The sequence below is a fragment of the Aquarana catesbeiana genome, linkage group LG03, assembly GCF_042186555.1.
Source record: "Aquarana catesbeiana isolate 2022-GZ linkage group LG03, ASM4218655v1, whole genome shotgun sequence".
NCBI lineage: Eukaryota > Metazoa > Chordata > Amphibia > Anura > Ranidae > Aquarana > Aquarana catesbeiana.
Genome location: NC_133326.1, coordinates 275,395,888 through 275,422,928, shown reverse-complemented (window position 1 = coordinate 275,422,928; position 27,041 = coordinate 275,395,888). Strand labels below are relative to the sequence as shown.

At 42.4% G+C, this 27,041-nt stretch overlaps 1 protein-coding gene across 10 annotated transcripts in view; it reads right to left on the bottom strand.

Annotated features, from left to right (window-relative positions):
* Positions 1–27,041, bottom strand: part of GRIP1 (glutamate receptor interacting protein 1) — a 900,266-nt gene that overhangs the window by 344,549 nt on the left and 528,676 nt on the right. For all 10 annotated transcript variants that reach the window (XM_073620100.1, XM_073620096.1, XM_073620097.1 and 7 more), the window contains exon 2: positions 18,523–18,603. In XM_073620100.1, coding sequence (XP_073476201.1) covers positions 18,523–18,603 — 81 coding nt within the window. The remainder of the gene's footprint in view (positions 1–18,522; positions 18,604–27,041) is intronic.

Below are 27,041 nucleotides of genomic sequence, written 5' to 3'. Positions count from 1 at the left end.
AGCAGACCAGTCTGCGGACAAACTGTTGGGTGGTGGCAGGCTATCGTTTATTGTGTGTCTGGTGTGTGGGTGTGGGGACAGTGGGAAGAGTGATTAACACCGGGGTTCAAGCTTGCAGGATAGCTGGAGGAACCCTAGAAGTGTATAGTAATTGCTAGACTGCTCCCCAACCCTTAGAGTGCACCAGATTGTATGTAAGATTTGTATCTGCCTGTGTGTGGTCAGCTAGCTGGATTGGAGTGGAGTCTCCCTCTAGTGGTGGCCAAAGGTAGTGTAGGCTGTGAAAGTACCACAGCCAGTCTTACATGCGCAGTATAAGTTCCCCCTTGTTCCCTTAGTTCCTCATATACCCCGGTCACGGAACGCACGTCGCGGTTAGTTAGTAGCCGTTGGGGTGTGAATTCGTGACAGTTGGTTCCACCGAGCTGTAGCAACCTGCCTAAGCACAGTGAGATACAAGAGACAACCTTGTAGATGTAAACACCCACTTCAGAAACCAATCAGGAATAGCATACATAGATATAGACAAGAAAACCACACATCGGCTATGTTTTTTTCCAACAGATAACCAAATAAGAAAATGTTGTCATTCAGTCAACATCACCCACACGCTGTGCCCTACTTCTATGTAACGTTATGTGTATCTGTATTACTGTCACTTTTGACTATATTGTTGTTGTGGTCTCTCTCTTATTTCCCAATGTAAATAAAAAAACCTGTAAAGGTTTTTACAAAATGTATGTAGTTTGACGCCGTTGCACGTTTGTGCGCAATTTTAACCACTTCAGCCCTGGAATATTTGTGACGTTGTACCCAAACAAAATTTGCGTCCTTTTTCTCCTACAAAGAGAGCTTTTTTTGGGGGGTAATTTATCACCTCTGCGGTTTTTATTTTTTGCGCCAACAAAAAAAAAAAAAGAGCGACAATTTTGAAAAAGAAAAAATATTTTTTACTTTTTGCTATAATAAAATCCCCATTTTTTTCAAGCATTTCTTCATTAGTTTAAGCCAATATATATTCTTCTACATATTTTTGTTAAAAAAAAAAATCACAATAAGCATATATTGATTGGTTTGCGCAAAAGTTATAGCATCTACAAACTATGGGAAAGATTTATGGCATTTTTATTATTATTTTTTTACTAGTAATGGCGGTGATCTGCAATTTTTAGCGGTACTGTGACATTGCAATGGACAGATCGGACAATTTTGACACTTTTTGGGATCATTGACAATTATACAGCGATCAGTGCTATAAAAATGCACCAATTATTGTGTAACTGTCACTGGCAGGGAAGGGGTTAACACTACTGGGCGATCAAGGGGTTAACGGTGTATTCCATCAGTGTGTTCTGTGTGGGGATGGGAGTGACTAGGAGAGAAGACATATCGTTTTTCCTACTTCGTAGGAACAAACGATATGGCTCCTCTCCTCTGACAGCACAGGGATTTGTGTGTTTACACACAAATCCCCATGCTAGTGCTCGTGCACGCGATTGTGCGTGGCCGGCTGTGATTGTGCCCGCCGGACACGTGCAAAGGATCCCCTGCCGTGCAGCCAGTGCTCCCTCTGGTGGCCGAAAAAGGGTAGGAGTATGGAGTTTCGCCCAGGAGAGCCATTCTGCCGCAGTATATTTGTGTGAGCCAGTCGGGAACCGGTTAAACTAAATTTCTGTTCTAAAATTGCCTAACCAATGTCTCTACCAAAGACTGTTACTTTACTGAGCTTCTCGGTTATAAGACCCATCTCATTCAAAGACGACACCAGGGGTGTCCAAACTTTTTTTTTTTAAAGAGGGACAGATTTGATAAAGTGAACATGCGTGAGGGCCGACCATTTTGACTGACATTCTTTGAACCATTAAAATGAAATGCAAATTAACTAATACATTGCCCAACAAGAATTCTCTTGCCTTTGTGGCTGTGTGTGGTGAAGAGTCTAAGGATGAGCTCGGGCGTGTTATTTGGACATACCGTATTTATCGGCGTATAACACACACCTTCACTTTAAGTGTTTCAGGGAAGTTTCAGGAAAAAACTTATATTTTAAATAAAGAACTGTGAAGCAAAATAAGGGCCAGTGCCCATCAATGCAGCCTAATCAGTCCCCATCTGCAGCCTCACCATTGCCATAAATGCCGCCCCGCCAGTGCCATAAATGCAGCCGCCCCGCCAGTGCCATAAATGCAGCCTCACCACTGCCACGAATGCAGCCTCACCACTGCCACGAATGCAGCCTCACCACTGCCACGAATGCAGCCTCACCATTGCCAATAGTGCAGCGTGATCCATGGCCATTTGCAACCTCAAGGGGGACAGGGAGGGGCGGGACAAGCGCTAACAGATTACATACAGGAGAATCTCCCGTTTACTTGGCCTCTGTAATACAAAGGTTCGCCTCCTATGATAGACAGAACAGTCGTCCAATGCCAGCCCAGGAGACGGGACTTCCTATTACAGAGGCCACCAAGTAAACAGAAGATTCTCCTGTATGTAATCTGACAGCACTTGTCCCGCCCCCTCCCTGTCCCCTCAGTGGAACGATAAATACGGTATACATCTTTTGTGGCCCCCCAACAAATCCCCAAGCGCTGCATAGTGCTCAGGGATTCGTTGGGGGGCACAAAAGACATACACATTATATAATTATATATATATATATATATATATATATATATATATATATATATATATATATATACACACACACACATATACACACATACACACACACATATATATATATAAAATTACCAGTGGGGCCATATTATACCAGGTCAATGCCCCGGACTTTGGACATGCTTGGACTACACTTAATATAAATGCACCATTTTCAACATTTAAAAATTGGGATTCTGTTAAATTGGAACTTTGACCGCATGGATAGTATTTATGTAAGTTTGGTTATATTTTTTTTTAACATAAAAGATGGTTTTACAAATAGTGTTGCTCTAAAGCAGTGGTTCTCAACTCCAGTCCTCGGGACCCACCAACAGGCCAGATTTTAAGTATTACCTTGGGGAGTTGCAGACTAGAATACTGCAATCACTGAGCAGCAAATTATATCACCTGTGATGTATTTCAGCTATCTTGAAAACCTGACCTGTTGGTGGGTCCTGAGGACTGGAGTTGAGAACCACTGCTCTAAAGCAAGTTAGATTGGATAGTATCAAAAGAAACTTGCCCTATCTTGAATGTATGCATTAACGGTCACAGTGCTGACTAGTTAGCAAAAGTGAAATGGGGCATATTAAAACATTCATTTTGGATAATTAGCTACTACACAATGTGCTACTCTTAAAAACCCGTACACACGATCAGAAAAATCATATGAAAAATACCGCTTTTGAAGCGATCATACGATAATCCAAATGTTAGTACACAGCTTTCAAGAGCCAATCACGACAGTTCATCTGATATTATCCAATGGGACAAGCATGAAAAATGTTCTTGTACGATATCAGATCGTGCGATTTTCCTTTAATCAGTACAGTTGTCGTTCAAAAATACAATACAAATACACTACAACAAATTACAGCACTTTTACATTATATTACAGCACCGATTTTTTATTTTGTTGTACCAGAATTTTCATAACTTAGTAGTAAACGCTTCATTTTCCATAGATTTCTCTTTCATATATATATATTAGCATGCAGAAAAAAAAAAAATTCATCTGATTATCTCATCGTGTGTACCAAGCATTACACAGACCATGTGACTACATAATTAGCCACTGTATATTATACTATCTATTTATAAACCATGTTAACAGTATATTCACTATCGGTGCCAACTGTCAGAAAGGTAGAGAGCAAAATATTTACAGCAAGGACGAGAACATATCCCCTTTATTATTGTAATAGATTACATTTTTTTGAACAATGATTTCACCAATAGCCACCTCCACTTGTTGTGTCATTGCTAAATCTCTGTCTTCAGTAAATGAACAGTAAAAGAACCACTTGTTGATGTCTAGGATATTGAGGTAGCAATTCCAAAGGATAATAAAGGTCTAATCTTGACAATCTTACAGGCAGAATGTGGCTAACAACACATCTAACATGAGTCTAAAGTGGGAGGTTTACAGTGGAATGCACACAATAGGTCCTTTCATACAAAAATGTGTATAGCATTTACCCATCGGGCCAAAATCCACAAGCATTTTAAACTTTTTTTTTGTGGTTTTGATCTTCTAGAAAACAGACTTAAAATAATGCTAAGCATGGAAAGGGAAGGTCTTCCAAAAACATTATGTAATGCATCTAATTTTCTTAAATTCACCTTTCATTGCAACATTCTATTCCTGAACAGAAATCAGTTACGAGAAACAGGAATACAGAGACAGAAAATAAAAATTACCAAAATGGTTTAGAATTACTAATCTAAATACATAAAGTGGGCCTTCATGTTTGGTTGTATGACACTATTGGGCGTTTATTTATAAACAATTCACTTTATGAATATCTCATTTGCACAGCCATAATACTACCACCTGTAATGTTTGTAGCGTGTGTAATATCAGTTTCTATTTGTTGCCTTTTGCCAAGCGAATGCAACATTCCCTAAAATTAATTGACTGAGGCCCGGTTCACACTAGCGCAATGTGAGAACCCTGCAAATCCAGTGCGGGTTCCCGCGTCGCACCTGAATCGCACATTGGTTCACACTATGACCTGTGAACTGCTGCGGGTGTCAATGTAAAGTTAACAACACCCCCAGATCGCAGTTCGAACGGTGAAATGGTGCAGGAATCGGATCGCACAAGGGTCTTGCACCATTTTGGTGTGAATGTGATTTCAGCCATACAGTTTTTATGGCTGCAATTGTATCGGAAAGACATTGCATGTGATCTGCACAGCAATGCAGTGTGAATCACAAGAGATGGCTGGCATCGCACTAGTGTGTACTGGGCCTAATAGAGAAAATAGCCTAACGTTATATGCCAAGAGCATTTGTCTATTAGTGTTAAAGAACATTTACTAATCGTGAATATAGGCATGTCAGGGGGTCACCTTCAGTTAAAGTGGAAGTTCCATTTTTGGGTGGAAGTCCGCTTTACGCACATTCACTTACAGGCTCAGAACATTTGACCATGAATTAAAGAACATTCATTTATAGGTTAAGAACATTTGACTATAAGAGTTAAAGAACATTCAGTAATAGAGAAAATAACCTAACATTATATGTTAGGGACATTCAAACAAGCAAAGAAAATATGAGGGTGAACTCAGAACTGTGCATACACAGCCTATGGAGATTTCTGTATGAACGACTAAAGAAATTGGTGGTCAGCAGAGCAAACCTTTAGTTGCAGTGTAAATTGAACTATTTAGCAGAGGTATTATTAACACTTCTAAATGTAACCCCTTTCTGACCAGGGCTTTTTGTTGTCAGATAGATGCCAACTTTTGGCATTCTAACAACCAGTTACTTCTTACCTCCAGGAATTATGGGAAATATTCATTACATTTGAGCAAATGATACATTTGCTAAACATTTTTTTTTAAATGCACTCTTTAGAGCAGAGTCGTAAATAGAACCTTCAGGGCAAGGGGCAGCAGCAAGAAGCTGGATAGGAGGGGTGGCGGCGGCAAAGGAACTGATCTCCTCCATGTTCCTCCTGCAGCTGCTGAGTGCCTGCAGGAGGGAGAGGAGGAGAAGTGGGCATTCAGAGGCCATAGGAGGAACGTGGAGGCGGTCCGTTCCTCTATGTGCCACTGCCCCGCCTATCCTGGTGTAAGTGAAGGATGGGGCCAGATCGCAACTGCGACCCCTGCATTTACTCCCCTGTTTTAGAGAGTATTTCAACATTCTCATCTATTCAATCATAAAACTAAAATATCCTGGGTCTAATTGATACGAAACAGAGACATTACCCATAGAAAACGGATTAATCTGCTTCTTTCAAATGTGCAAAAGCTTCACATAAGTTCCAGATTTAATATTTTAGCCCTATATACTGTAGTAACAATGACCAATAGAAAGAAATCTTCAGTGTTCATTTCAGCAAGTTTATGTACTGTATAGCAAACTAGTTGGCCAGGGTGGAGATGGTAACTAGCCAAAATCAAGCCCAGTTGCAACATTGTAAAATTATGTTCCACCTCAAAACTCATTGTTGCTTTAGTGCCGGTTCACACTACAGCGACTTGGGATCCGACTTGTCAGACCTCAAGTCGCCCCAAGTCACTGGACATGAGAAATTCCATTGACGTGAATGAGAGCTGTCTTAATGTACAAAATTGAAGTTGCTCCGACTTCAGAAAAGGTTCCTGTACTACTTCACGGTGACTTCTAGCCAACTTGTACCCATAGATTTCAATGGAAGTTGCCTCCAAGTCGGATCTTCATCTTAATTGATTTGATTTGGATCCGACATTACAGGAAGATTACCCAGGAATTCCCTGAAGTTGCTTCGAAGTTGCCTGGCAAAGTTGTGCCGACTTACAGGTCGCTGTAGTGTGAACCGGCACTAAGGAGTCTATTAACAAATAGTATGTGTACCACCACCAACAAACTGAGCTTTTTTTTTATCCCTCTTGGCCTGTTACCTATCCAGTTCGATAAACTTTTTTTCAGAAAAACAGTCATCTAAATACAAAAACCGAATAGATTGCTGCTTGCCAGTCACTAAATGTGGTGGCTGCATTAGTTCTTTTTTTTTAATTTTATTCAATTATATAATTTTCCTTCCACTTCACAATTATGTGCCACTTTGTGTTGGTCTATTACATAAAATCCCAATAAAATACATTTACGTTTTTGGTTATAACATGACAAAATGTGGAAAATTTCAAGGGGTATAAATACTTTTTCAAGGCACTGTATGTGTGTAAATGGTGTTTTGATCCATTCTTTAAAATTTGTCTCATGTTCTAAAAGCAGTGGTCTCCAGGCCCCGGACCAAATGCGGCCCTTTGCATACCCTTATCCGGGCCTTGGGGGCACTAATACTCCCACTGATATGAGGCGCTATTCCTCCCACTGACACCAACAATGGGTCAATAATTTTTTGCACTAACACCAACAATGGGGCAGTACTCCTCCCAATGATGCCAACAATGGAGCACTATTCCACCCAACACCACCAATGAAGGCACTATTACTCTCAATCACACCAACAATGGGGCACTAATATTTCCCCTAATACCAAAGATGGCACATTGTTTACTCCTACTGATGCCAGGGAATTTTTGTCTCCCACTGGCCATGGTCCGGCCCGCCTAAAGTCTGAAGCACATTAAGCTGGCCCTTTGCTAAGAAAGTTTGGAGACCCCTGTTCTAAAGCATCACACAAAACGAACATGATGGATGTCCACAGATACCATGTATTCCCCTGGTCTCAGAGAGGAATTCCTGACCCTGCAGATTCCATGCAAACATTTGGAATTTGAAAGAATTTGTTGCTGGATTTTTGAATTCCCGTCAATGTGCTTTGGTACAAACAGGTTTGAAAAGAATCCTTTAAACCTGTTTTGTAGTGGTACTGGCAAAACAACTTCCTGGGACAAGAGATGGCTCAGAGCAGTCTGTAAATTTAACAGTCCCTGGGCAGTTTTCGGTTGATTTGAAAGAAGAAAGCAGAGCAAGGGGTTTTGAACTCGATTTTGAAACCATCAATTGAACCCACAGGTCTAGGATGTCTGACCCAGAGATAGTTAAACTGTAATGGATTTCGCCCCACTCCTAGGAGTGAGGGTACCCCTTCATTGTGAGGACGGCTTTGGGGAATGCTTTGTGGCCTTTGTGGGCCAAGCCTTGCACCGAAAGGAAGGGCTGAACTAAGGTTTTGAAATTGAATCCTGGTTACAGCAGACAGGTGCTCTGCTGTTAGAGGCGCTAAGGGCTCCTGAAGAGGATGTTTCTAGAGTCTTCCATATAAAAAGTAAAAACCTTCCTACCTGTGACCTCTGTAATGAAGTGGTTATGTGCCTCACAAAATATATATTCCTTGGAGAGGCATACGTGTGAGGCGGATTTTGCAGGCAGCTTCTGCTGTCCAAGCTTTCAGCCATTAGATTATTCACATGTGATGGATATTAGATCCATTCTTTAAATTTTATTTCATGACACGTTCTAGAGCATCAACACAAAAGAAAGCAGAGAAGACGACTAATTACTCTCTAACAATGCAATCCTAAAATACAGGGTTGTGTTGGTCATTTATTGCCCTAGTCAAGTTGGCTACAGTTTGACATACTGTAATGGCAGCAATAGCTGGTTGTAGGGCTGCAGCGCAAAGAGAGCCTTTAGAAGCGTTTCAAATTTTCTGTCTGAAAAATCTTTGAAAAAAGGAACATCTTGCTCGTTTAGGACAGAGATGCAGGTATAGCACACTTTTTGCAAACTCTTTTTCCATTGGCTAGATTTCAGCAAAGATTTTGGGAGGGACTAAAAATCCTTTCTGGAATGATCTAGTCATCAGACTGCACATTCTATCATTTCTAGGAAATGGGGGTAGAGTTTGGTTAGGTGGATTGGGGAAAAGGTGCTTTGATCTAGATAAACCATGAGGTAGATGGGAGCCAAAGTACTTTATCTTTATTGTATAAAATACTTGTCCCATCCAATCTATCATGTTACTGAGATGAACAAAGGCAGATATGTTTTAAGTTCAGCTTGTGTGGCAACCACAGCTTCTCCTATAAATAATGTAGAGAAAAGAAAATTAGACCTGAAAGAATAAGGCATGTGTTAGCAGATGAAAAGAAAGGAAAAAAAATGAAAACTAACACAGCCACTATGTCTAGGGAGTAGTAAACTGATATATATCATTTTTGTTGTGGGTTTAGATATACTTTAAAGTGGTGGTGGTTGTTCAGTTGTTTCCGATTCTTGGTGACATCATGAACCATAGCACATCAGGCTTTTCTGTTCACTGCCTCCCGGAGCTTGCTTACCTTCATGTTCATTGTTATGATTATACTATCTATCCATCTTGTTTTTACCTTCCATGTTTCCCAGCATCAGGGTCTTTTCCAATGAGTCCTCTCTTCGCTTTAGGTGGCCAAAGTATTTAAGTTTCAGGTTCAGGATCTGTCCTTCCAGTGAATATTCAGGGTTGATTTCCTTCAAGATTGCTGGTTTGATCATCTTGCTGTCCAAGGGACCTTCAATAGTCTTCTCCAACACCATAGTTCAAAAGCATCAATTCTTCAGCCTTCAGTCTTCCTTATGGTCCAACTTTCACAGCCATAGGTTACTTACTGGGAATACCGTAGCTTTGACTATACGGCACTTTGTCAGTAGGGTGAGGTCTCTGCTTTTTATAATGTTGTCTAGGTTTGCTATAGCTTTCCTCCCAAGAGAAGCAAGCTTCATGGCTACAGTCACCGTCTGCCGTGATCTTGGAGCCAAGGAAGATTAAATGTTTCACTGTTTCCATTTCTTCTCCTTCTGTTTGCCATGGAGTGATGGGACCGCTTGCCTTGATCTTTGTTTTCTTAATTTCAGGCCAGCTTTTGCGCCATCTTCTTTCACCTTCATTAGGAGACGCTCTAGTTCTTCTTCACTTTCTGCCATTTGTGTGGTATCATTTGCATATCTCAGGTTGTTGATATTTCAACATATCAACATTGATAAGTTAAATAAATAGGGTGACAATATACATCCTTGCCGCACTCCCTTCCCAATTTGAAACCAGTCAGTTGTTCCATGTCCTGTTCTAACTGTTGCTTATTGACTTGCAAACAGGTTTTTCAGAAGGTGAGGTGGTCTGGTATTCCTATTTTTTTCAGCATTTTCCACCTTTTATTGTGATCCAATCAAGCAGAAGTAGATATTCTTCTGGAACTCCCTTGCTTTCTCCATGATCCAGTGAATATTGGCAATTTGATCTCTAGTTCCTCTGCCTCTTCGAAATCCAGCTTGTACTTGTGGTAGCTCTCGGTTCACATGCTGCTGAAGCCTAGCTTGTAGAATTAACTGCATAACCTTTCTAGTGTGCGAGATGAGTGCGATCGTAAAGTGGAAATAAACGGCATCTGGTCAATCCTTAAATGTGATGGCTGCATACATATTCCTTTGTAGGCTTTTGTATCCAGCCAGTAACACATTTCCAGTCTTATGCCGCGTACACACGATCGGAATTTCCGTCCGAAAATACTTGGATGGCTTTTCTGACGGAATTCCACTCAAGCTTGCCTTGCATACACACGGTCACACAAAAGTTCTCTGAACTTCTCTGAACCGTCAATGACGAGCCGAGAAAATGAAGTTCAATGCTTCCGAGCATGCGTGATTTTTTTCCGCGTCTGAATTGCATACAGACGAACGCATTTTTGGATAGGAACTTTTTTCGCCATGAAAAATTGAGAACCTGCTCTCAAATCTTTTTCTAGCTAGAATTCTGCCAGCAAAAGTCCGATGGAGCATACACACGGTCGCATTTTCTGACTAAAAGCTCGCATCGGTCTTTTGCTGGCCGAATTTCCGATTGTGTGTACGCGGCATTAGGATGTCTCCACTCATCTGGAGGAACAATTGGACACCTTGGACAGCAGCAATGCCAGTCTGGGGACAGGGTAGTGTTAGGTGCACTAGCAGATTTAGATTTTAGGCCGTAACAGTTGTTTTTTTTTCCCTGTTGGGATAAAGGTTTCACATGTTGTAAATAAAAGTTGACCATTTAAAGCATCCTGTCAGTGTTAAATGGTTTGTCGCAACCATCTGACACTTTTTCTGGACAGTTTGGTTTGTTAATGGAAGTTGAAAATAACAGAACTTGCTGGCAGAACTACCAGGGGAAAATAAAGAGAAAAAAAGCCTAAAAAAGGAAAACTAATGCAGCCACCAAAATTAAGAATTAGTAAGCTGCAATATATACATTTTTTGTTTTGGGGTTTAATACAACTTTAAGTATAAAAGTGCAGTCACCTATATGGGCCAATAGAATTCACTTACCTGAAATCAGACCAGTCTAAGATGAATTCTGATTGGTAGCTGTGGATGGTGAAGGTTCCACATTATATAGGAATAAGCATGCAAACGTCAGCACATAATTCTAAATCACTTTGATAACTTGCCAACTAAACTACACAGCCTTTCCAGAAACAAATATGCAAATTCTAAGTACTCCCACTGTATTGGAGGTATGATGTCGTGCAGACATATTGTTTGATGCACATGAAAGGAATGTCCAAGTTGAGCCGTGTGTACAACATTCTCGTACTGGAAGGCTGTACTTTCATGGCAATTTAGTATCAGCCATTGTTGACATGGGAATAAGTAACTAGGTCACATTCCACACTTCCTTGCACATGCCTATGTGCTGAATACAGTCTCTTGGGGCAACAAGCTACAACATCATCCAGCTATTCCTGTCTTCAAATATATTTTCTTACAAGACTGATAGAATCCTGACAAATTTATTAGCTTCATAGCACAAGTCCAAAGCTGCAAACATTGGTGACCAGTAAAACAACAACAACAAAAAAAGTCTAGTTAGTCTGTTTGGGTCCTTGAGTATATCCAACATGAATATTATAAAAGATCATACAACAAATATTAACATTTTGAACTTCAAAGTACTGTATTGACAACCCTTCTACAAAACAAAAACGGTTAGAGCCCATTCACACAGGGGCAACACGACTTCCAACACGACTTTGGGAGGCAACTTGGACACGACTTGAGTATGAATCACAGCACGACTTGGGGCAACTTACAACACAACTTGAAGTTGCCTCCAGGACAGGGAACTTTACAAGTGGCCAATCAGAGCTTATCAGCTGTGTGTGAGAAGGAGGGGGCTGGCTGTTTAGTGGAGGAAATTACTTTCTGTTTCCTTTCTGCTTCCTGTAAAGTTGCCTCAGTATGAACAGTGATCAGACTTGGAGGCAACTTCCATTGAAATCAATGGGTACAAGTTGCCTTCAAGTCGGATTGAAGTAGTACAGGAACCTTTTCTGAAGTCGGAGCTACTGCAGTAGTGTGCATTAAGACAGATCCATTCACTTACATTTATTTTTTCATGTAGCGCGACTTGAGGCGACTAGGGGCGACTTGGGGCGACTTGATGTCGGATCCAAAGTTGCCCCTGTGTGAATGGGCTCTTAGGATACTTACAGTATGTCCACTGTATGTTCCATGGTAAAAGATCTTGCTTGTAAGCAACACTAAAAGCCAATTGGATATCAAAATTTTACATGAAACTTTTAAACTTGTATATTTTATAACAACATAGTTCCAGCTATCGTTAACATAGCACAGCTACTAAGGGTCACCTTGGCGTTATATAGCTTTTATAAATGCACTCAATGGAGAAGCACATATTGCCAACAGAAATTACTAACCGCACCAAATGGATTTGCTAGACTGCGCTTAAAAAATAATTAAACAAAGAAAGCATAAATGTGCCCATTATTTTCACTACAAGCTCTATATTCTCGGGACATTTTGGTCAAAGGTTGGTGAATGTTACGAGAATGCATTTCTACCGCGTTTCTCATCGTGGGTACACAACTGCCGTAAAATCTGTTCTAATTAAGAGTAATGTTCTTGCATGTGCTACAATAATCTCTCCATACGTAAAATCCATTGCCAATTACTGAATAAGATACTGTATTTTTGTTGGAAATAGACTTAAGAGAGTTAAACATTGAGTGTTTAAACAGATGACATTTTTTTTAACCCATAACAGAATAATAAAGAAACCATCAGCAAAATTAATATCAGAGGCTTCATATTGCTACCATGCTATAAATGTTAATGCATACTACTTAAAGCCAGTAAAAACTTAAACTATTATACTGTGGGTAGCAACTCACAGCAGAAAAACATCCTCACCTCTAATCTACAGATTCTAAATATACTGCAATTTTTAATTCAATCATTTTTTATTAAGTTTCCATAAAGAAGTACAGAAAAATAGGAAGACAATATAGATTTCTAGTATGCATTAGAACATATAATAGAAAATTGTTTGAGTGGTTACAATGAAACAACAGAAGTCACGCTTTAAACTTGAACAGTAAGTATAGTATTATCCATACTCGATCGGTAGGAGTATCGACTCTTCGCCCAGACAATATACTGTAATTTGACATGTTATCAGATTAAGCAGCATGACTGACAACCATGCATTTGTACCAATGCTCCAATTTGTTGAATTTTAGGGAATAACTAGCCAAACTAACTAGCTAAATCCTTGACTACAATGACAAATGGCTCATTAGAGCTGGTCATACACGGTTAGCCTAGATTCACATTGCAGCGATTTGGCATGCGGCTATTGCATAGTTCGAATCTAAGCGACGCCGATCTTGCGGCGCCGCACCGATTTCCAAAAGTAATTTCGGGGTGGGATTTGTATAGGCATCTGTGCAGCAACCCGCACAAATGTCTCTGAAATCGCCACCGAAGTCGGGACTGACATGTGGGAATTAAATTTCAATCCCGCTGTCAGTGCGAACCTGGGCTAATGGTTTCTTGTTCAGCCACTGGGAGAAACAAGATGAATGGAGGAATCTCCCCCAAGACTTTCTATTCTGACAGCAACACGAGGGAATCGAGGGAAATACCATGTCCCTTCGACAGAAGTCGATTAAACTGACTTCTGACGAGTGAGGGGGGCCCACAACCTTTAAGTTGGCTGGTCCAGTAGTGATCAGATAAATTTTGATCAGTGTGCTATCAGTAGTTGCTCTCACCTCTGTACAAGCCTACCACTCCAGTCAAACATATCAAGCAGCCTGTGAGCAATCAGAATGGATGGTGCAGTGATACAACTATCACAACTACTGAAGAAAGTTTAACCGCTTGCCGACCGGCTCATGCCGATATACGTCAGCAGAAGGGCACGTACAGGCATACTAACGTACCTGTATGTTACCCTCTAAGAAGCAGTTTGCGGGCGCATGCGCCCGCTACGAACTCCGTGAGTGTGATCGCGGATCCCGCGGACTCTATGTCCGCGATGACACCCGCGATTGTCTCACGGAGAGGAAGAATGGGGAAATGCTGATGTAAACAAGCATTTCCCCGTTCTGCCTAGTGACAGGACACAGCACCCTATAAATCGGGAGCAGTGATCAGTGTCGTGTCACACGTAGTCCCCCCCCCCACAGTTAGAATCACTCCCTAAGACACACTTAACCCCTTCACTGCCCCCCACGTGGCTAACCCCTTCACTGCCAGTCACATTTACACAGTAATCAATGCATTTTTAATCGCACTGATCGCTGTATAAATGTGAATGGTTCCAAAATAGTGCCAAAAGTGTCTGATCTGTCTGCCATGTCGCAGTCACGATAAAATCGCCGATCACCGCCATTACTAGTAAAAAAAAAAAAAAAAAAAAAAAAAAAACTTAATAAAAATGCCATAAAACTATCCCCTATTTTGTAGACCGTATAACTTTTGCGCAAAACAATCAATAAATGCTTATTGCGATTTTTTTTTACCAAAACTATGTAGAAGAATACGTATCCACCTAAACTGAGGAAAAAAAAATGTTATATATTTTTGGGGGATATTTATTTTAGCAAAAATTTAAAAATAATGCCTTTTTTTCAAAATTGACGTTATTTTTTTTGTTTGTAGCGCAAAAAATAAAAACCGCAGAGGTGATCAAATACCACCAAAAGAAAGCTCTGTTTGTGGGGGAAAAAAGGACGTCAATTTTGTTTGGGAGCCACGTCGCGAGACCGCGCAATTGTCAGTTAAAGCAACGCAGTGCTGAATCGCAAAAAGTGCTCTGGTCTTTTGCCAGCCAAATGGTCCGGGGGTTAGGTGGTTAAAGACCAATTGAACTTTCAGTTTAAATTAAACATATCTCAGTTGTATCAAAGCAAAAGGTGTGCAAAATGTTAGTTTGTTTTTTTTCTAAAAAGACTACAGCCCCATGCCTGCAGACCCCCATCTCTGTGGGGAATAAACTCTTTGCAGAGGTCTAACATGCTCAAACTGTGTCAGAGCCTTTGCTCTTCAGAGAAGAGCCTGAACTTTGCAGGAATATAGGTCTGACTTTATAGGGTGTGTGTTGTAGTTCTTGCAGTGAAAACATGGCTTCCCTATAAACAGCAAGGATTTTACTCTGCAGGTTCTGACAAGTGACAGACTATTCTACTTAGGTTGTGTCTGCTTTAGAAAGAAAGCAAACTGTAAATGTGTTTAGTTATTTTATATTGAAACTTCAATTAGGCTTTAAGGCTGTCACCACTGGACTGCGTTGGCCAATAAAATCCCACCACAAGGACAAGACACACTGCCAGAAGTCCTTTGGCTTCCAAGCACCCCTTTTCCTAATGGTGCACTCCAAACCCAATATGCATCACTTTTGAGGACTGAATATAGCACAATGGGGTTCTATAAAAAAAAAAAAATCTGAAAACCTTTAAATACTGGAAGTAGATGTATAGGTAGACCACAGGAAAACAGTTCAGGTTATTTTCAATTAAGTTGTTTACTAATAAACAATTTATAGAAAGGTTAAGATCACACACAGTATGTAAACCTGCTCTAAGAGATAGCACAGGGATGATATGAAAATCATAGAACAGTTTATAAAGGCTTCAGCCATATACACATAGGCCTAAGAGAGATAAACAATTATTTGCCATAAGTAAATTAAGAAATATCAATCTTGCCTATAGCTGGCAATGAAATGCCAAGAGATTTCCCTTTTAATTTGATAGATTTCTATTGGTGATGTCTTGTTGGTGCTTATGGCATTAACCCACATCACTGGTTTGCGCTTACATGCCAGGCCTGAACATCTCTCATATTCTGGAGCCATTTAACTGCTTCAGCCCCGGAAGAATTTACCCCTTTCCTGACCAGAGCACTTTTTGCAATTCGGCACTGCGTCCCTTTAACTGACAATTGCACGGTCGTGTGACGTTGCACCCAAACAAAATTGACGTCCTTTTTTCACAGAAATAGTGCTTTCTTTTGGTGGTATTTAATCGCCTCTGCGTTTTTTATTTTGTGCGCTATAAACAAAAAAAGAGCGACAATTTAGAAAAAAAACACAATATTTTGTACTTTTTGCTATAATAAATATACCCCTTTTTTTAAAAAAAAAGCTCATTTTTTCTCAGTTTAGGCCGATATGTATTCTTCTACATATTTTTGGAAAAAAAAAATCACAATAAGCGTATATTGATTGGTTTGCGCAAAAGTTACAGTCTGCAAAATATAGGGGATAGATTTATAGCATTTTTATTATTTTTTTACTAGTAATGGCGGCGATCTGCGATTTTTATCGTGACTGCGACATTATGGCGGACACATCAGACAATTTTGACACATTTTTGGGAGCATTGGCATTAATACAGCGATCAATGCTATAAAAATTGATTACTGTAAAAATGTCACTGGCAGTGAAGGGGTTAACACTAGGGGGTGATCTAGACCAGTGGTCATCAACCCTGTCCTCAGGGCCCACTAACAGGCCAGGTTTGCAAGATAACTGAAATACATCACAGGTGATATCATTTGCTGCTCAGTGATTGCAGTATTCTAGTCTGCATCTCCCCAAGGTAATACCTAAAATCTGGCCTGTTAGTGGGCCCTGAGGACAGGGTTGATGACCACTGATCTAGGGGTTAACTGTGTTCCCTGGGAGGCGATTCTAACTGAAGGGGGAGGGGACTGACTAGAGGAAGTGATGGATCGTGGTTCCTAGCTAATAGGAACACACAATCTGTTACTCCTGTCAGAACAGAACAGGGAAATGTGTGTTTACACACACTCGTCCCTGTTCTGTGTCTCCTGCTCACGATCGCTCGTGGCAGGCGGTCATTGCGACCATCGGCCACGAGCATTGGCACCCATGCTATGCAGCGGGCACGCGCCTGCTATACGGACCCCGCAAGCCGACGTATAGCTACGACGGCTTGCGCAGGGGAGCCAACCTGCCGCAGTATAACTGCGGCGGCTGGTCAGGAAGCGGTTAAAGCACATATACTACCCATACCACAAAGCAGGGTGGATAAAAAAACAATGATTTAAATCAAATTTATTTTACAGATATGCTTTTTGGAGTAAAAATCTATCTAAAAATAGTTTTCTATTTAAGATAGATTAATAATTTTGTTTATTCAGCATGAAATGGAGCTTAGTTATGTAGCATGAGGCTGTATATTCTGCAATATTTACATTTTTGGTAAACTCATTCAATGAATCCAAGCTCTGCAAGCTGAGATAACATGCACTGCATTGATACATTTAAAAAATTTCACAGTAATGAGATGCAACAAAGTTCAGGAATATTCCTTTATCCCATTCTTTTGCAAATCTATGTACACTACAAACTGTATGATTGAATCGGTTCTGAGATCGCTGTTTTACTAACCAGATAGCTTATTATTATAAATAGGAAACCTTAATTTTTTGCAAATATTAAAGATTCTAATTACCAGCAAGAATAAGTGCTTACATTTAAAGAGCACCTGTCATTTCAGATTTATCATGGCAGCACCTGTTAGCGGGCATTCACTCACCTGCTTCCGCTATGCCCCTCACCTTGTTGTGTCACTGTCCCATTAAAGTGAATGGGACTGTCAGTGAGTCAACAGCGAGTCCGAGGTGCGGCCGCTGCGGGGCAGATGTGACAGTTGCTTTAAAAATTATGATTTAAAATAGAGTTGATTTTAATCAAGTCTTTTTACTAGTGATTTAAATCGACTTGATTTAAATCAAATCCACCCTTCCACACAGTGCGGTTGACTTACTAAAAACTAGAGAGTGCAAAATCTGGTGCAGCTCTGCATAGGAATTAATCAGCTTTCAGGTTTTATTGTCAAAGCTTCATTGAACAAGCTGAAGTTAGAAGCTGATTGGCTACCATGCACAGCTGCACCAGATTTTGCACTCTCCAGTTTTAATAAAACAGCCCCCGTGTCTTGTTTGAGTGTGACTATTTTGGAAATACAAATGTAGCAGTTACCCAATTGTAGAAAGGATACGGTTCCTTTTCAGTGTTAATTAGAAACATTCTAGTGCACCTCAACTTGATGTGGTTCCGGACTACAGAGATGTAGTACATGATCAGCAGACTGCATGTCAGAACCTATGTTAGCTATCTTTACCACGCAATTAATTACCAGTAGGAAAAGGAACAGAACACATTCAACTTTTCACCTCGTAGCATGGTGATTAGCTGACTGTACAGCTCACCAATTGGTTATTCAATTATATTTATGCTATGCACTACTTAATGTTTTGAGACTGCATTTGAGCTGCTGTATATTATTTAGGGAGTATGTAGAAAGCACCTCTCTGCAGCTGTATACTCAATTAAAAGCAGAGTCTATAACAAGCTGCAACTTTAATCTTCTTCCGCTTTTTCACACTCATTAGAGCAGACAGATTTAAACCCAGAACAGTTATTTCTTTAAGTGCGTCTAGCAGCAGTAGCTGTAAATATAAAAATCCTTGTTTTACTCCAACACCCTTGTGAAAATCTCCCCCCACTGTAGACCTTAGAAGACAACTCATCTACAATTTTGTTTTCCAGTAGTATGCTCACAGCAGGTTTATAATTACCAGATAGTATAATGTAAAAGTAGTTCGTACCTGTGATGCTCTGTCTTCTGACTGCTAGGGAGCCATCTGGTGCCTTTGACTGGTTAGCAGACTTAGTATAAGGACCTTCATCTGGGAAAAGAAAAAAAAAAAATCAATCATTTGACTCTTCAAGGTAGAGATGTTTCTACATCTGACATTGTACATAATGGTCTGAAAAAAAAAAAAAAAAAAGAAGAATCACCAACATGGACATATTACTTACAAAAAGAAACAGTGAAATAACAATCCAGTGCAAATGATTGGCTTAATAAATGATTGCATTTAATTTTACATCAAACTCTGAACATCAATGTTAAATAATTTTGTCTAGCAGATCCCTAAAAAACCTTTTATCAGCCACATCAGTAACTCTCCTTAAAACTGCCTGGAGATATTTACCTGGATGAAGTAGAGTGCAGATGGAAAAGGTTCAAGTTACTTTGTACGTTTTCTACATCAAATATAAAGTGTTAAACTGGAATTCTATTCAACAGGCATGAGCTGAGGATGTGCAGGTACTGTAAATGCATTCTTGATACAGTGAACTGCAAACAATCACTACATCTAGAGTATTGCATCTAAATTGCATATGCTTGGTTAGGCTATTGGAGCTTGACTTATGGCTGGCAACAGGATTGCTTTACAAAGCAGATTAGTACTCACCTGTTTTCAGTGTTGCTCCCTGTGGGCTGGATGATCAAGATGTTGAAACATCACTGGGGAGTGGCATTCTGTAGCCTTTCTTTAAACACAGTAATGCCTCACTCACCCAGTCAGCAAGGAAGTAGTAACATAAAAGCAAGCATTTTATCTCTATTTGTTACCAATTCTGTAGCTGGCAAATTAAGGCCTGAAACCGGATTGACAGTGTAACATGGGCGTAACGTAGACAGAACATGTGCTCGATTGCTTATCCTTGCAAGCAACATTGAGAATAGCGAATGGATCGAAAATTTCACACTTGGTTTACTATATTTTACAGATGCATATTGGGTTGTTTGTGCCACAAATCTAATACCAAAAGGCCAAAATCTAGTACCAAAAGGAAGTTTTTTTTCTAGTTCTAATTATACCACAGAAAACAAAAACATCTAACACATATGGATGGTGACATTCTGCAACAGGTCACACAAAAGAAGAGAGGATAACATGCCTCCTATTTAGTGTGTATATAAACCCAAACATGTACACGAACAAGTGCAAAAACTTAAATAGTGTCAAAGTTGAATCTTTTTTTCTGAGAATAGCTGAGTTCAAATAAATTAAACCTCGTAAACCCACCAACAAGGTGCATCCACAGATCCTTCCTTGCTTTTGGAGACAACACTTATGCCGCGTACACACGGTCGGACTTTCCGGCATACTTGGTCCGGCGGACCAGAGTGTGCCGGACAATCCGCCCGTGTGTAGGCACCGGCGGACTTTTCCGGCGGACTTTTTCCCAAAAGCCCGCCGGACCTAGATTTGAAGAAAGTTCTAAATCTTTCCGCCGGACTCAGTTTCGGGCGGAAAGTCCGCTCGTGTGTGTGCTGGTCCGACGGAAAGCCCGCTCGTGTGTATGCTGGTCCGACGGACCAGATACAACACGAGGGCAGGGTATTGCATCTCACGCTCGCTGCAATAGGAAAAACACATTTTCCTATTGCGGCGAGCGCGGGACATACCAGGCCCTTAGGTCTGGTATGGATTATAAAGGGAAGCCCCTACGCCGAAAAAAACGGCGTGGGGTCCCCCCTAAAATCCATACCAGACCCCGATCCGAGCACGCAGCCTGGCCGGTCAGGAAAGGGGGTGGGGACGAGCGAGCGCCCCCCCCCTCCTGAACCGTACCAGGCCGCATGCCCTCAACATGGGGGTGGGTGCTTTGGGGGAGGGGGGCGCCCTGCGCCCCCCCCCCCAAAGCACCTTGTCCCCATGTTGATGAGGACAAGGGCCTCTTCCCGACAACCCTGGCCGTTGGTTGTCGGGGTCTGCGGGCGGGGGCTTATCGGAATCTGGGAGCCCCCTTTAATAAGGGGGCCCCCAGATCCCGGCCCCCCACCCTATGTAAATGAGTATGGGGTACATGGTACCCCTACCCATTTACCTAGGAAAAAAGTGTAAGTAATAAAACACACTACACAGGTTTTTAAAATATTTTATTAAACAGCTCCGGGGGGGGGGATCTTCCTCCAGCTTCGGGGGTCTTCTTCCGGCTTCGGGGGTCCCTCCGCTTCATCTTCTCCCGGCGTCCGGTTGGTTCTTCTCCCGGTGTTCCAGTTCTTCGGCCGGCTCCTCTGCTGTCTTCAGGTAGCTCTCTTGCCAGCAGAGGTCCGGACTTCTGGGCTTCTGGGCTTCTTCTCTTCTCTTCTCCAGATGTTGACACGACGCTCTCTCCGGCTGGACTGCTCTCCGAGGGCTGCGTTGTGACTTATATAGGCGGAGACCCCGCCCCCTTTTGATGTCACAGTCCCTGGGCATGCTGGGACTGTGACGTTTTAGGGGGCGTGGTCAACATCACCCAGTGACCACGCCCCCTAAAACGTCACAGTCCCAGCATGCCCAGGGACTGTGACATCAAAAGGGGGCGGGGTCTCCACCTATATAAGTCACAACGCAGCCCTCGGAGAGCAGTCCAGCAGGACAGAGCGTCGTGTCAACATCTGGGGAAGAGAAGCCCAGAAGCCCAGAAGCCCAGAAGTCCGGACCTCTGCTGGCAAGAGAGCTACTTGAAGACAGCAGAGGAGCCGGCCGAAGAACAGGAACACCGGGAGAAGAGAGCGGAGAAGAACCAACCGGACGCCGGGAGAAGATGAAGCGGAGGGACCCCCGAAGCCGGAAGAAGACCCCCGAAGCCGGAGGAAGATCCCCCCCCCCCGGAGCTGTTTAATAAAATATTTTAAAAACCTGTGTAGTGTGTTTTATTACTTACACTTTTTTCCTAGGTAAATGGGTAGGGGTACCATGTACCCCATACTCATTTACATAGGGTGGGGGGCCGGGATCTGGGGGCCCCCTTATTAAAGGGGGCTCCCAGATTCCGATAAGCCCCCGCCCGCAGACCCCGACAACCAACGGCCAGGGTTGTCGGGAAGAGGCCCTTGTCCTCATCAACATGGGGACAAGGTGCTTTGGGGGGGGGGCGCAGGGCGCCCCCCTCCCCCAAAGCACCCACCCCCATGTTGAGGGCATGCAGCCTGGTACGGTTCAGGAGGGGGGGGCGCTCGCTCGTCCCCACCCCCTTTCCTGACCGGCCAGGCTGCGTGCTCGGATCGGGGTCTGGTATGGATTTTAGGGGGACCCCACGCCGTTTTTTCGGCGTAGCGGGGTTCCCCTTTATAATCCATACCAGACCTAAGGGCCTGGTATGCCCCGCGACGGGGCTAGTAAGGTGTCAATCTCGCCGATAAAAGCGGCAACATTGACATCCTTTTCTAGTCCCGTCGCACCTGAGTCACGTTCAAAATGAACGGACTTGTCCGTGTGTGGGCAAGTCCGTTCATTCTGAAAGTCCGCCGGAACTCCGGCGAAAGTCCGTCGGTAAGACGGGCGGACTTAGCCCGCCGGAAAGTCCCGGCGTGTGTGGGCAAGTCCGTCCGTTTTAAAGTCCGGCGCAGCTGGCGGACAAAGTCCGTCGGAAAGTCTGCCGGACCAAGTAGGATAGAAAGTCCGCTCGTGTGTACGCGGCATAACTCTATTCAGGTGCAATGTTGTCCACTTTCCAGTGAACTTCACAGCTGGACTACAAGTGGCAAGTGCACTGGGACATTCTATCAGTCATCATGTTCAGATACCTATGGAGTGTGTATATGTCATAGGAAGTACAAAGTCTATTGTTCTCCAAAGCTCTACAAACCTAAGGGGGAAGTTTATAAGGCAGTGGTTGTTTCATTGTTGGGGAAAAAAAAGGCAAAGCACAGACATGTGATCTGTTAAAGTCGTGGGACGGATCTTTCCATCAACCATGGAGATCTGCTTTAAAGTAAAGATTTGCTTTAAGGCAATTACATTTTTTTTTTTTTTTTTTTTTTTTTACAAATAAAGTTGGTTTTATTGAGAAGAGTGCACACTTACAGGTCAAGAATATCAATATCACATACTTGAGAATGACAAAAGAAAGAAGAAAAATTATTGTTCAAAACGGTAACATATATAGTCGTATCATACAGTTCGATGTACACCACATATGGGGGGCATTGACAGTCAGTGATTAGCCCTTTCATACTCATTAGCGTATCGTAATGTTATAATGCTCTACAGAAGTATTACTCATTGTTCACTATACCGGAGTATCATCAGTTATATCATTACAGGTGGCTGCATTTTCCAGGCATGCATCCCAAATTTTTCCATATTTGATCGGGCAGCCTCTGTGAACATACAACTCCTTTTTATATGGTAATACACTGTTAACAGCGGCAATCCATTCCTGCATTGTAGGTGCGTGGGCCCTCATCCACTTTCTTGCAATAAGTAGCCTGGCTATGAACAGGGACTCTTGTAAGAATATAATATGATATTTATCTGAATCGGGATCTGGGAAAATTCCCAGTAGACATTGTTTAGGGCATAGTGTAAGGGGAGAGTCCATTTTGTCATGGATAAACTTTACTATTTGTGACCAGTAGCCTTGCACTGCCGGGCAGGACCAGATTAGATGACAAAAGGAACCGGAGGGGCTGTCACATCTGGGGCATAATGGAGGATGATCTGGTTTGTATCTGGACAAATGTAGGGGAGTCACGTAAGATCTGTGTATTACATAGGAGTTGCGTGAGACGGTCTGAAAGCCTAGTGGAGACCTTTCTACATGTGTCCAATGCATCCTCCCATTCATCATCCTCCAGCTCCCCCACATCGCCCACCCAGCGGTCTTTTAATCTATAGGCAAGTTTTGTCGCCGTAGGGCGAAGGAGAGTATTGTAGAATATAGAAATAAGTTTTAAATGGTCTTGTCCTGTTATTGTGCACAAGACGTCCAATTGGTCCAGTGTGGAAGGATCATTATGGAATTGGGTCTGGAGAGCATGGCGGAGCTGGAGGTAATGGAAGTGCATGGAATTGCTAAGGTTAAATTCTTCCTTCAACTGTTGGAATGATTTCAGAATATCACCATTATAAACATTCGACAGGTATACTACTCCCTGTGCAATCCATAAGTTATGGTCCGGTAATAGTAGCAGTTCTCTCAGGCCAGGATTGTCCCAGAGTGGTGTGTGTAAGTGTGTTGCTGGTGTTTGTAGTCTATGTCTCACTACTGCCCAAATTTTGCAATGGTGATATAGTAACCCCCCATGACTGCTCAGTGTCCAGGGATCCGTTGGTTCTCTAAAGATGATTTGAAATGGGTGGGTGTATAATCGGGCATAGGAGGAGCATACAAGGGCCATATATCGTTCTTTATCGTGTTTGTCTATATAGTAGAAGTGGGATAGTTGTGCCACAAGATAGTACAAGTTAAAGTCTGGGAGCGCAGTGCCTCCCAACTCTATGGGATTTTTCAGTACTTGCCAAGACAGTTTATGATGGTTCTTGCCCCATACAAAGGAGTTAAGGATAGCTTCGATGGATTTAAAGATTCTGAGGGTAAGATAGCCCGGGGTGTGCCACAATACATAGAGGAATTTAGGGAGAATTACCATTTTAAATTAAATTTACCTGGCCCATTACCCCCAGGGGTAGTTTAGCCCATGTCTGAGTTTTAATTTTTAGGGTAGCAATCACGGGTTCTATGTTTAGTCTGACGAAGTCTTCTGGAAAATGAGTAATGACTATACCTAGGTATTTCATAGAGCTAACCCGAAGGAGAGGGGAGGAGGCCTGGGATTCAGTGGGGGCCCCTATATCCACAGGGAGGATTTGAGATTTGTCCCAATTTATTTTTAGCCCAGAATAAGTACCAAATGTTTGTATTGTCTGAAGAGCAGTTGACAATGAAGGGCCCGCATCTGCCAAGTACAGCAACATATCGTCGGCATAAAGGCTCAACGTTTCCACTAAAGTCCCTCAATTCCCGGGTGGGAGCGCAGTGACGATGCGAGAGGTTCCACTGCCAGGGCATAAAGAAGGGGGGACAGGGGACAACCCTGTCTCGTCCCTCTTGCGAGTGGGAAGGCCTCAGAGGCCCGTTCATTGACCAATACCCTGGCGCTGGGGTTCTGATAAAGGAGCCGGATCCATCTAATAAAACTGGGTCCAAAACCAAATTGCGCCAGGCATGCCCAGAGGTAATCCCACTCAACTGAGTCGAACGCCTTGGCGGCATCAAGAGACACCACGACTCTGGATCCCACCTGGTCATGCTTGGCTTGTAAATTCATATACAATCTGCAAAGGTTATAAGCGATGCTTTTTGCGGGCATAAACCCGGTTTGGTCCTGATGGATCAGAGCCAGGATGACTTTGTTTAAGCGCAGCACCAGGAACTTAGCCAAAATTTTAATGTCCATTTGAAGCAGGGATATAGGATGGTAGGATTCAGGGAGCTCTAAGTTTTTGCCGGCTTAGGTATAAGTACTATGTAGGTCTCGCTCATGGATCTTGGCAGGGAGCCTGTGTTGAAAATATAAGAAAATAATTTGTGCAATCTGGGAACCAGAGTATCATTATATGTTGTGTAAAATTCTAGAGGAAGGCCATCTGACCCAGGTGCTTTGGAGGGGTTGAGATGAGATATTGCTTCTACTATGTTATCTTCAGTGATAGGGGCTTCCAGTATTTCAACTTGTGATTGAGTAAGTGTTGGTAAGTCTATACCGGTTAAATGCCTCTCAACCTCCTCTCTGGTGTTATTGGTGGAGGAAGAATATAGAGTTGTGAAGAAAGAGCGGAACTCCTCAGCCACCATGTCAGGGTCAGAGATCAATCTATCCTTAGTGTCCCGGAGAGACACCACCGTTGGTGGTCTGTGTTCCATATGAGCTAGGTAGGCAAGGAGACGTCCCGCCTGTTCCCCACACTCATACACTCTTTGTTTGCAATAGAATATCTTCCTCTCCGCCTTTTCAAAATGAAGACTATTCACCACTCTGGATTGTAATTTTAGCTGATCGGCCGTGGAAGGTGAGGGGTTATCAGTGAACTCTTTCTCAATAGCCAATAAAGATTGCTCTGCTGCACTAATTGCTCGGGACGAGGATTTCCTATATCTGGCTATGCGCTGGGCTAACATCATACGTGCGTGGGATTTGAAGGAGTCCCAAACCACATCAAATGTTGTTGAGTCTCTGTTGGCCTGAAAAAAAACTCCACTCATTGCCCAACTCCAATATATCCAGAACCACTGAGAGCCAGAAGGGATTGAGTTTCCAGGAGTAGGTTGTGGGAGGGGAGTCCACCTTGATCTCAGCCCAACAGGGAGCGCGATCAGAGAGTATGCGGGGGTTGATACCCACTTCCCCAAGTAGTGGGAGAAGAGAGCGGGATATTAGAATTAAATCTATTTGTGACATTGAGTTGTGCGATGCCGAAAAACATGATAACGCCTGATCAAGGCAATTAAATTTAAATTAAAAAGTATATCAATGAAATACCCAAATATCCACGTCATTAGGAATATGCAAAATAGGCGTAATGGAAGTAGCTACTGTATGTTGCATGGTACTTCTGGGTAACATTTTTTTTTGTAATTATATTTTCTGGGTAACCTTTTGACCCCTTTTCTACTACTCATAATGATATACCGCAAGAAAAGTAATCTAGATGCCCACAGGTTCCATAATTCTTTTGGAACCCAAGCAACTTCCCTGTATCTTATATACAATAAGAGCATCTAAAGACATCAGTGGGAAGTCAAATGTGCAAGGATAATCTAGTTGCCCTGAAACTTAAGGTGGTTGTACACCCTGTACAACCACTTTTACTTACAGGTAAGCCTATATTAAGGCTTACCTGTAGGTGCTGGAAATATCTTCTAAACCTCCACGGGTTTAGGATATATGTACAATAAAGCCGTGCACCAGTGTCTACTGTGCATGCATCGATATCTACGGCACATGCACACTTTAAAAAGGGCACATCGTGCCGTTTCTAAAGGGGGTCATGCTGTGACTGACGGCTCCCGCATGCATGCGCGGAAGTGACGTCATGTGACTCCGGCCAGTCACAGAGCCAGAGTTCGTGGCCCCGGAAGGAAGAGGAGGGGGTGAAGATGGACGCTCGCTGCTAGTGGGGACAGCAGTGACATCGCAGGCTTCGGTTTCAAGTATGCGATGCATACTTAGTAGCCCATATACCCAATAGTAGCCCATTATGCTTTGCCTTTACAGGGAAATAAAGAGGAAGTAAAACCCATCAGGGTTTACTTCCTCTTTATCAATCTGCAGACTGCTGTCAGCCATACACTCCATTTATCCTTGGGAAGAAGGTTGGGGGTCAGTAGAACTTCATTTCTTTTTCTAGACTGTTTGATCACGCTTTCCCTGATAGTATTCGGCTGGCAGGTGTTATACCATACTCATTAGCTTGTTTGATGTGCCAAAAAAAAAAATCAAGTCTGAGGCTGGGTTCACACCATTGTGAATTGGAGGCGGGATCTCCACCTCCAAGTC